This window comes from Bos grunniens, chromosome 3, assembly GCF_055505025.1.
Source record: "Bos grunniens cultivar Pamir isolate PY7600 chromosome 3, Bosgru_T2T1.0, whole genome shotgun sequence".
Lineage (NCBI taxonomy): Eukaryota > Metazoa > Chordata > Mammalia > Artiodactyla > Bovidae > Bos > Bos grunniens.
In genome coordinates, this window is record NC_141167.1 from 119,046,318 (window position 1) to 119,057,747 (window position 11,430).

At 51.7% G+C, this 11,430-nt stretch overlaps 1 protein-coding gene across 3 annotated transcripts in view; it reads left to right on the top strand.

The window, feature by feature from the left end:
- Positions 1–11,049, top strand: part of UCK2 (uridine-cytidine kinase 2) — a 78,158-nt gene extending 67,109 nt beyond the window's left edge. For 2 of the 3 annotated variants that reach the window (XM_086393854.1, XM_086393855.1), the window contains exons 5-7: positions 3,356–3,453; positions 5,478–5,526; positions 6,825–11,049. In XM_086393854.1, the coding sequence (XP_086249980.1) occupies positions 3,356–3,453; positions 5,478–5,526; positions 6,825–6,964 (287 nt within the window). In that variant the 3' untranslated portion in view covers positions 6,965–11,049. Of the gene's footprint in view, positions 1–2,193; positions 2,371–2,755; positions 2,910–3,355; positions 3,454–5,477; positions 5,527–6,824 lie in introns of those variants that run through there. The other variant, XM_086393856.1, reaches the window with a different exon arrangement.
- Positions 11,050–11,430: the final 381 nt, after the last annotated feature.

An 11,430-nucleotide genomic window follows, 5' to 3' on the forward strand; every position in this document is an offset into this window, starting at 1 on the left:
AAGGGGTAAGGGAGAGGGAAGGAGGATTAGTCAGGAGCTGTGGAGCAGAACATTCCTGGGGACTTGAGTGCCATGGTCTTACTGTCTGTGGGTCACGTCCTCCCGGGCACACTCCAGGTTGACCCTCATGTGGAAGGGAGGGAGTCTCACAGCCTTTGGAAGGACTTCCTTCCTTCCCAGGGGGCCCCTTGATGTCTAGGGGATTGGTCTCCTCCCAGCAAAGCCTGCCATGCCTCCCCTCCGTGTGAGTGTAACCTACCCTTGGACCAGGACCAGAGAGGGCCTGCAGTGGGCCCTGGGACCGCTGGCCTCAGGCCCGCCTGCCACGGCCCTCTCTCCAGCTTACACAGAATTAGGGCTTCACTGAGCCTTGACATAGGCAGTTGGTTCTTTTACTAGAATAACACATCTCCTCAACTGATCTTTAAAGGGAATTGACAACCGTGGAGGAACTGTGTTTATTCTGGTCCTTCTGCATTTGGTTCTTGGCTCTGGCTGACCAGAAGCAGCACAGGCTGATTTGGAAGGGCTGAGCGGAAGCCAGGCAGGGAAGAGCAGGCCTGGAGTTTCCTGCCCTTCACCCGGCAGGGCGCTCTTAGGTGACCTGTCCCGCCGCAGCAAGTGTGCCGGGGTCAGAGACGGCTTTGAGTCTCTGGAGTTTCCGGTTTGTGCCAAGACCTTGTTCTGATTCAGTGGTTGGCTTGGTTACCTTTCCTGACTCTGAGGAGGAGGGCACTTCAGAGTAGTGAACTAGCTGGTCCCAAGTTGTCCCGGGCTCAAGGAGGGGTGCCGTCTGTCTAAGGTGGTAATTGGATGGGAGGCTCTTGGGAGCAGAGGTGGGCGAAGCCTTCTGTTTTGCGTGTTCATGTGTCTGGACGGCGCTCTGGCCCCCTGCCGTCTCCTGTTCCAGCGTGGAAGCTGCGGGACGTCTCCTCCCGTCTGCCTGTTTCCCCCCGCCATCCTGTCTTTCCACGTGTCTGCCCTCCCCTCCGCACTGAAGCCCCACCCCCTCCTTCCCAGCTGCTCCCGGGACTGCACCCCCCACCTCCCACCGGGTCCAGCCTGCTTAGCTGAGTTCCCAGCTCGTGTCCTCCTGATGGTCTGCTTTATCAGGGAGCCATCCCTCTCCTGGAGCTTCCTCAGGTCCTGTCAGCATCATGATCGTGCCTCTTAGGCTTACTGAACGCACACCACGTGCCAGTCATGGTGCTGAAGAATCTTATGCATATCTCCAGTCTTCCTAAGTGGCAGCTTTGTGAGACAAGCTGCTATTGTGGTCTCTGCTTTACACTTAAGAAAAATGAGCTTTTTGTCTGAGGCCACAAAGGTAGTAGTTAATGGGGTCAGGATTCAAATAGGGTCAGTTTTGCCCCCATCACTCTAGATGATGGGGCCAGAAGCAGCTTTGGGCTCCAGAGCAGAGGCAGGTGTGATTCACCTGCTCCACCTGCTCTCTCCCCTCCTGTTCCTCACTCCCGTGACATGACAGGTGATGCTCTAGGTCCGCAAGGCACAGGAGAGCTGCAGACGTGGGCTGAGGGCGGCGGCAGAGCACTGTGAAAGGGGAGAGTTCGTGCGTGTGTGTCCTGTGGGGAGGATGGAGATTTGCACGGTGCTGAGGCTGTCAGCAATTGTGGGAAATGCATGTCTTGCAAAACAAATCCGACATCAAGCTCTTATACGGTTTTGAGTCAAAGCTGCTGAAGTGCAGGCATGTGCTTGCTTTCTTTCCCCCCCAGCTCTGATGCCCTTTTGGTCTGACTTCCTTTTTCCTTTGGGCTTTATCTGGAGACATGTGAAGAGCTGGAGGCCACACGGGCTCCTCTGCTCTGGAGCTGTGTGTTTTGGTGAGCTCAGCCCCTTGGCCCACAGGCCCGCACTCTGGAGGCCCGTGGGGCTGAGCCACGTGGCAGCTGTTGGAGCTTCTACTTGGCCGCCGAGTGTCCCTGGCAGAGCAGCGGCAGCAGCTGGAGCAGGGCCCCATGTCCAAATGCCCGAGAAGACCATTTCCTGGCTGGGCTGGGCATGCAGGCAGCTGGGTTTGTGAGGCAAATCCTGACAAGTTAGGGACCAACCAACCATTTTATTAGCAGGGCCCATGGGGGGAAGACCCTTGTGAATCGCGGAGCTGGAAGTCAGTGGTGGTAGCAGTGTATTACCTGGGTTTCTGGAATGGGGTCTTCCTGACAGTTTTCTAGCATTCTGATCTTACAGACTTCACGCCAGCCTGTACTGTAACCACAGAAGCTCTGTTTCCCGCCCCTCCCCACGTGCGTGTGTTCCTGTGTGCGTGCATACATGTCCACAGAATTATTTACAGACACAACTTTCCAGCAGTGCCCTCACAAGTGTTCCCTGTGTTTGTTTACAGTGAGTTTCATCCCATGCTGAAACGATTACTTGACAAGTGATTGAGAGGAGCCAAGGGTCCACTGCAAATGATCGTAGATAAATTGATACCCTACTGGGGGTGGGAGGAAAGATTTTAATAGCCACGATTGAAAACATTTGTAGGGAGGGGTTGCTTTTGATATGGGAATCAAACTCACTTGCTGAGTTTGGGAGAAACTCAGGCCCAGGGAGGCAGAACCAGGATTCTGGTCTCTTTTCTGTGCTTTGACAAAAGACTCTGTTAAAAGCACCCCCCACCCTCAAGGAGGAAGAAGGTGGAAGATGATAAGTTTGGGTCCCTCTGGGCTGCTTCACAGCTCTGGCCCATGGTTTCTGACACCATAGTTTTCTCATCTTTTCTTAGTGGTCTTCTCTGTGCTTGAGGTGGGCAGGTGTGGCTGACCGCAGCTGGGCCCTCTGCCATACTTCCACCCGGTGGGGGGGGGGGGGCCCAGTGTGGACGGGAGCCAGGCAGACAGAGGTGGCTCATCCACAGAGGGTTGCCAGCCTGAACACAGGTGAGTGCGTGCAAGGGTAATCGGATGAGGATGGGCAAAGGAGACGTCTCCTGGCAACCTGCCCCTTTTGCCAGGAAGCCCCACCACTTCTCTCGGCCCAGTCTCCTTCCTGTTATGAGTTTGTCCTACCTTTTTGGGAGGGTGCACAATGAAGTTTTATTTGGGGCAAGTGTTGCTTGAAATGAGAAGACTAATGGCCTTTCCCAGAAACCTTTTATTTCAGAGAGTGTTTTGCCATAGCTGAATTTGACTGTAGCAAGACTTGAAAATGCAACTTGTTTTTCCCCAAAGCTGCTGCTGACCGGCTCTTGATCTCTCAGGAATCCGGCATGTGAATCATCCAGAGTCCTCGTGGAGCTTGTATGATCCTGATCAGCCTCGCGAAGGGCGGACATGTGTTGACTCATGCACCGTTTTCTTGATTCTTGTTTTTCCTTCTCTTCTAGTATTAAGGGACATCAGCGAAAGAGGGAGGGACCTTGAGCAGATTTTATCTCAGTACATTACATTCGTCAAGCCTGCCTTTGAGGAATTCTGCTTGCCAGTGAGTTGTGTTCTTGTTTTTCATTGAATTTAGTCTTTAAAATGTAATGAAACAAATAAAGGTCTGTCAGTTGAGCTCCCTGGCCAGGATCTCACTTGCTCCTCTGACTGCTCCTCTGTCGAGTCCTAAGAAAGGGCAGTCTCTGGTGCTTTGCCTCCTACCACGGGGCTCTGCCCTGCCACTCTTTTTCGGGGTGGTCCTTCAGGATCTTGCTGTCCCATATTCCTGCAAGCTGTACACTTCTCACTTGGTGAGCTCATGGGGAGGCATTTTATTAAGGAGGCATCATATCCAAGCACAGACTTGACCACTTGGGTCTTCAGAAGATTTGTGACGGTTGGCATGTTGGTGCACGAGACCTCAGCTGCAGAGTCTTCCCTTCTGAATCTCTTCTGCCACCACCTTTGAGCCCTATTTTGAGCTTGTCCCTATGTAAGTTCCCCTTGGGGAGGTGTACCATGGAGGAGCAGGCTTCCTGTATGTCTACCCTAGCCCAGGCTCGTCAGGCCTCCCCATGAGCTGGGAACTCTCTAGTGAGATGACTTTCAGAGAAGGAAGAGTAGGGACTGGGCAGTGTTCAGCTTTTAGTGAATCAGCCCTCAGCCTAGGAAGCACCCCAGCTTCCTGAGGAAAGTAAGGTGAAAGTTTGGGGAAGGCTGTCAGGGGCAAGAGGTAGAGTGGTGGGGTGTGAAAGAGGAAGGCATGGGAGAGAACCTAGCTTTGGAAAGAGTCTCAGCTCAGGAGACTCATACCTCCTCATACATCTTTTTCACGTTGGCTAAACCATGTTCTCACTCCTTGAGAATTTAGAGTTCAGTCCTGAGAGTGTGAGAGAGGCTGGGTCTTCGCCAGATCTTGGCTGATGCCTTTAGGGAGACTGGCTCGTGTGGGGCTATTGTGAAGTAGTGTAGGGTGGGGATTTTTCTACTTCTCTTAATGTTAATAATTAACTTCTTTCTTCTGTACTGGAAAAATAAGATCCCAAGCTGTCTTTGTTTCAAGTATGTTAGTAGGTTTTGCTTCAAAACCGACTTGACTTTTGTTTCAGATCCGGAAACAGGCGGGCTGTGTGAGTCAGCCTGAGTAACCCTGATGCCCTGCTCATTCCCTGGAGAGGCCTGGGTCACAGGATTAGGTTTCTGGGGAGAGGGCAGAGGTGGCTGTGGTGCTCTGAAGTTCTACCCATCCATCTGAGGACCTCTCTGTTCTTTCTAGCTTAATAATAAAAATACAAAGTATTCTTTTTGGACATAGATTAGAGTTTACTGCCAACTTTCTGCTGCTTAACTTTGTTGTAGTAGAACTCAGAATTTTAAGTAAGTATTTTCTAGGTTGTTTCTACTAGCTCCCACTGTGCAGCCACTCAGCTCAGGAAAGAGCAGCTCACTCTGTGTGAGCTTGGGCCTGATACATCGTCTGCCTAGTTCACGCTGGGCCTCTGGCCTTCCACAGCTGTAGTATGGACATGGTGCAGGGTACAGACCCATGGCCTAAGGCATTGTTTACACAGCCTCACCAGGACACAGTAGTGTGTAAAATGGTTCACCAAGTCTTAGTAAACCAAAAAACCCAAAAACTGTGCGCTTTATTTTTTCTTTTTTTAAGGCTGTGTCATAACAGAGCTGAAGAAAATGGTCATCAGTGGGACTTACTTTTTCCAACTAGACAAACTGTTGAAGTCCAAGGTGAACTGCTTCTTCCTAAGTCTGGGTGTTATGAATTGAGGCTTTTCATAGTGGTGAAGAGGCAGTTATATATTTAGTTTCCAAGACCATGTTCATTGTACAGGTTGTAAGCTGAACAAGTGTTAAATGTTAATGAGAACTCAGGAAAAAGCTGATCTATTACAAATTAGATAAAGGGGATAAAATATATTACATTGGAAGTAACATATTATTGCCCTCTGGGATTAGTAGGCGAAGGCTGGCCCTTTCTCCACATTCCCTTGGAGAAGGGCTTGGGCCAGCTTTCCTCTTTAACGCATTGCAATCCATCTAATGTGTTACAAATATCTTTCTCCACAGACAAAGAAGTATGCTGACGTGATCATTCCTAGAGGTGCAGATAATCTCGGTGAGTCCTCGTGGGGTGCCATGCCTGGGCACGACTCCTCCCTTTGTCAGTTATACTTTGGATAGGATGTGGTAACCAAACAAGGCTCTGTAGGTGTGGCTGAGGCCCCGGCCGCTGCTGCAGCCAGAAAGGGATTCATACCTACACACCTGGCCTCAAGGACAGGCCGCTGTGCTTATGCGTGTACATCAGCGGGGACAGACGCGAACTTGTTCCTGCTCCTCTGGGGTGGATACCTTCTGCTGCTGTTCCCAGTGATACCTGGGCACCTTGTATCTAAGGCCGTTTTTTTAGTAAAAGCAGAGTTCCTTCTTAATTTCATTTAGAAAGCTCAAAGTAGCTTTTCCTGGGGTGGGAAGGATTTTTACCACTGTGTACTTATGCATTAGCTTTGCCTTGTCTAGAAAGTAGGAATATCTCTGGATTTAGGCGTAATGGGGCAGAGTTGAATTGGGAGACCCTGTTTTCCTATTCTCTTTATAATTTATTTCAGTTTTCCTCTGTTTAAAAAGGTAATTTTTTTGCTGAGCCATTTGGGAGTTAGTCTCAGCAATGAAAATTTCACTTCATTCAAGCCACAGTGCACTCGTCACATCCAGGACACTTAATATTGACTCCTTTAACCTTCCTCAGCCTTTGTTTTTTTGTGACGCTACATTTTTGAGGAGTACAGGCCCGTTGTTTTTATAGAACAGCCCTCAGCTTGGGTTTGCCTTTGTGTCCTCATGGTTGGCTTCAGCTCATACAACGTGGAGAATACCCTGGGGGGGCCATGTTCTTGGGGCATCACCCCAGAAAGCACTTGATGTTTGTCTTGTTTTTGGTGATGTTAACATTGATCATGTGCTTGAAGCATATGATTTATTTCTAAGGCTAAGGAAGGAGAGTCCAGTCTTACCTTTGGAGGAGAGGGCCTTCTGTGGGGTTCCCTGTCTTTGGGGTGGGGAGCTGGTAGGTTCCCTGGTGGAATGGTGTCAGAACAAAGACCAGTCCTCATATCTGCAGAATTTGGGTTGATTGCTTCCATCCAGTTCTTGCCTCTGATCGCATCCTGATGAGAAGCCTCACATTCAGGGCTTACTGTGTCCCGGGTTGTCCTACTCTGAGAACTCTGCTGTGGGGTTATATTAGCCCCCATAGAGGTCTGGGGAGTTCGGGTGACTTCCCACAAGCAGCAGAGCCGGCTTCCTGGAGCGGTTTTTCATCTCCGGTTCCTGTGTGCCCTCCACCCAAACAGACCTGCAGCCCCGCCCCCACCCCCATGTGCCCCTGACACTCTGCCCTTCTCTGCTCCACAGTGGCCATCAACCTCATCGTGCAGCACATCCAGGACATCCTGAACGGGGGGCTCTCCAAACGACAGACCAATGGCTATCTCAACGGCTACACCCCTTCCCGCAAGAGGCAGGCCTCGGAGTCCAGCAGCCGGCCGCACTGACCCCGTCTCCAAAGGGCCGGAGGAGGGGGCAGGAGGCACTGTGCATCTATACATGTGGTTTCCTATGACATTGCTGTATTTAAGAAAACACCATGGAGATGAAATGCCTTTTTTTTTTTTTTTTTGGTACTTTGGAGCGACGAAATGAAACAGAAGTTGACCCTGAGCTTAAATGACAAACTGTGCCAACTACTACTGGTGATGCCTAATTATGAGTCCAACGTGTAACCAGTTATAAATACATATATATATATAAAAGGATCTATTTTTGTGTAAATGTACAAATACTGTACAGCTGTTTGCCGTAAGTATTCTGCAGGAGGGCCTGTCCTTGAGTGTGTTGGGGCTGGACCTGGGGTTTCACCGGAGGCCTGGTACCCAGCGTGTGCCTGGTGGGGCAGGCTCAGGTGGCCTTGGAAGGGAGGCTCGGGACTCATGGCTCTCCGCGTCTGTGCGACTCACTGGAAGTGGAGTTTGGGACCTTTGATCACCTCCCCTGCCAGATGCTACCTTCTTGGAGCTGGAGCTTTAGGATAATGTGGATAAGAGATCCTCTTTTATTTTTCTTCTCTCTCTCTCTTTTTTTTCTGAGTTGAAATTAGGCAAGACCTCAATTAAAAAACTCAGGGAAGAAGCCCACGGAGGGAAACGAGTCTTCTGTGTTTTCTTCTTGCCCCGACCCCACCCCTGGCTGCTCAGGCAGCTCGCTATTTCCTTCCTTACTCACCCACTTCCAAAAACCAGAGCGGCTTCTCTCTCCTTCCCTGGTGGGTATGCGGTGGGGTTGCTTCCTGACAGAGTGGGGAAAGAGGGACTGTGCCTATCGTAGCATCTGAGATGCTGACGTCTTCCAGGGAGGTCACAATGATAGTCCTCAGGCTTTCTCCCAGATTGTGGGGTGCACAGTGGACCCTAGCAGCCTGTACTTTGGTTGAGGACCTCTCCTGGCAGCCAGCCCCTCCCAGGGCAGCCAGAGAGCTCAGCTGTATAGGGAGCTGTAGCGTTTGTTCCCCACCCTGAGGGATTTGCAGCGCGGTGAAGACAGCAGGGGCCATGACAGGCAGTATCATGGCCACGCGGATTTACTTATTTACCATGCAGCCACGTCACCTGGCCGCTGGGCACAGAGGCGGGGAGGAAGAGTAGCGTTTTTAAATTACAAGTTGGAGTCTTAGGCTGAAAACATTTGGGGTGGAGAATTCTAGCTTTCCCTGAGGCTCCCTCTTGGTGGAGACTTCCTTCTTTGGAAGCAGTACAGATTCCTGAAGATTCTTGGTGGGGAGGGCTAGAGGAAGCAGGGGACCTAGTGAGATGGAGGAGCTGTGAGTATACTGTTCTAAAGCCTCATCTTTTAACTGCAGAAGAGCCAGAACCTTTTAATCTCGGCGTCTGACAATCTCAGTGCTCGATAGGCTACGCCCTTACTCTATCGCCCTTAGGTAGCTCGATAGGCTACCCTTGTGGCTGCCACAGCCTGAAACATTTTGGGATCCCTTTTCTTTCCATTGCTTTTGTAGCCCCTTGGAGCCATTCTGATAAATCCAACACCATTAACTGCAGTCACATTGAATTGTTCCTGTAGGCTCAGCCTCACCCGGTTTGCTTCCCCTTTTCTGGACTCCATTTGACTCTAACTCTGTTGGGCTCTGTCTAAAAGTCAAACCTAATCCGCAGCAGGGCTTTGCCACCCCTGAGACTGGACTATAGGCTCTGGAAGGAGCCCCTGAGAGTAGCAACCGCTGAGTTGGAGCAAGGGAAGGCCCCCAAGGTGCCTGTTCTGAAGGCCAGTGCCCTGTGGGTTGGCTGAGTTCTGAAGTGTGCATTTCCAAACCAGTATTGATTATCTTTCCAGTCATGCCTTGTGTAGTTCTGAGGTGAAGGGTGGATGGCAGGCCTGGGTTAGGATCCTGAGGACCCAAGGGCCTCCTGCTTTGTTGGGGCCTGTCTGTGTTCAGGGGCAGCCGCTCCCTGTCTCAGGGAGCCTTGGCCCCTGGGTGGGTAGCACGCTCAACTTTACTTGAAGCTCCCAGGTGCCAAACCATTCAGTGCCTTGGCTGTCTATCCTACTGCCTTGGAAGATGGAGTCTTCTCATCTCTGAGCCTTGACTTACTTAGCTGCTTTTTCATCCACTCGTGGTGTTGGGACCAAGCCTCCAGGGTCTCCGAGTAGCCCTGTCCTTGGTAGGAAACAGTTCTCAGGCTGCCCTGCCTCTTGGTAAAGTCAGAGTGTTAGTCCTTCAGTGGTGTCTGACTCTTTGCCATCCAGTGGACTGTAGCCCACCAGGCTCCTCTGTCCATGGAGTTCTCCAGGTGAGACTACTGGAGTGAGTAGCCATTCCCTTTTGCAGGGCATTTTCCAGACCCAGGGTTTGAACCTGGGTCTTCTGCACTGCAAGCAGATTCTATACTGTGTGAGCCACCAGGGAAGCCCCACCTCTTGATATCTTGGCCTCTTGGCTGGGGGCTCGCTGGCCATGCTAATGACTCCTCTGGTTCTGTGACACAGAAAGTCTGGGGCAAGGAGGGGATAGGAAGCTCTACCCTGTGGGGACCCCAGCATTTAGCCAACTGGGTATCTATTTGAACTTGATCTTTCTATGCAGCAAATCCTGGAATTGGTATTTTAAGAGCCACTAGAAAGAAAGTGAAGTTGCTCAATTGTGTCCAACTCTTTGCGACCCCGTGGACTGTAGCCTGCCAGGCTCCTCTGTCCATGGGATTCTCCAGGCAGGAATACTGGAGTGGGTTGCCATTTCCTTCTCCAGGGGATCTTCCCAACCCAGGGATCGAACCTGGGTCTCCTGCATTGCAGGCAGACACTTTACCCTCTGAGCCACCAGGGAAGCCCACTGGATCTCTGTTTTTGCTGGAGCATCGGATATAATTATTAGGCCAGAAATGGATACTGTTCACTGTCTGGGGAGGCAACGTGGATGAGCAGCGTAGGGCAGTGTTGGTAGTGTACACATGGGGGTCTCTTGCCTTCAGAGACTCCCGGTGGCGCCTGCTTCTCCCTCTGTGCAGGTGTTGTCCAAGAACCATGTGCTTAGGCAACAGGCGCTGTGTCGTGGGAAGTCCTGGTCCCACACGCCTTCACGCTAATGGAACTTCTGCCACCCTGGGACCAACAGGAGCAGAGAGCTGGGAGTGTGTGTAAGGAAGATGCAGTGTTGTTAACTCAGGCGTCATCGGTTTTGGAGTGGATAGGGTGGGCCCTCGAGAAGCGATGGTCTGTGAAGAACAGGCCGTGGAGGGTACCGCAGAAGTCTCCAGTTCACCCTTCAGAGCCTGTGAACCGCAACAACCCACTGTGGTCTTGGCTGCTGGACGGTCAAGGACTTTGGCTTGCTGCCTCTCTGGGCTGGCGTGGATGCTTGTCGTGGTGCTCAGGGTGGGATGCCAGCCTCTTGGGAGGCTGTGAGGTCAGGCTTGTGTGCAGCAGGGGCCGGAGCCCAGCTGGTTGGTGCATCACCTCCTTTGCTGCTGTTGTGCGGCGTTCCTAATTTAGCAACCTTGACCTGCTCCAGGGCCCAGAGCCATTGGCAGGAACTAGTAGCCTCTTGCAGGGAAATGTTCTCCTCTACCCTGGAGTCTCCCAGCTGCCTGTCAATGACCACGTGGGTGAGGCAGGCAAGGCTGGTTCCGGGTCTCAGGGCTGGGCTTCGGGAGAGGGCTGGCTTCTCTGCCACTCCTGCCCTTCCCCCTGACCTGAGGGTAGAGGGGCAAAGTCTGTGTCCCAGCAGATGAGAGTGAGACGAGCATGCTCGGGAAACCGTCAGGGCGAGTCTGGAGCTGAGTCCCCGCCTTGAGCTTGGTCTCTGCGCTTTCTGTGGCCCTCCTCAGGCAGCGGGCTGGCTTCAAGGCAGTGTCCGGCCACCCATAGAGGTGGTGAGTGCCTGGCTGGTCCTGCCTCAGGCACAGGGTGAGTAGGTAAATAGAGACATAGGCCTTTTTTTTTTGGTCTTTCAGATGCTTGCACTTTCCCCTTTTCCTTCTACTGCCCTGCACTTACTTGTTAGCACTTACTTAAATGACCACATACTCTGTACTTTGCTGTAAATAAAGACTGAACAGAAAAGAACCCACTCTTGCCTTCTTTGTGGTGCTTGTGCAGGAGGAACAGTGACTGAGGCCAGCGGGTGACGGGAGGGTAGCCCTCTAGGCCTTCGCTGGCTGGATATGGGCACCAGCCTGTTGTCGCTAAGCTTCCCCATCCTCTGCTGCGCTGCAGGCCTCCATGCGTGCACTTCTGCTCCATCTCTGAAAGCCAGGCCAATGTCCCTGGGAGACTTCTGTTCTCTAGCTCTAGCTGGCTCTGCTTCCTTTGAGGTCATCCAGTTTGTGCAGTGTCTTCCCTCCCTCCCCTCCCTTTGCTGTCCCTTCCTCAACTTTAATAATAAAAGCCAAAACAAAACATTCTAAACCCTTATTGGCTGGAGGAAACTTGGCATTATAACAATGAACAG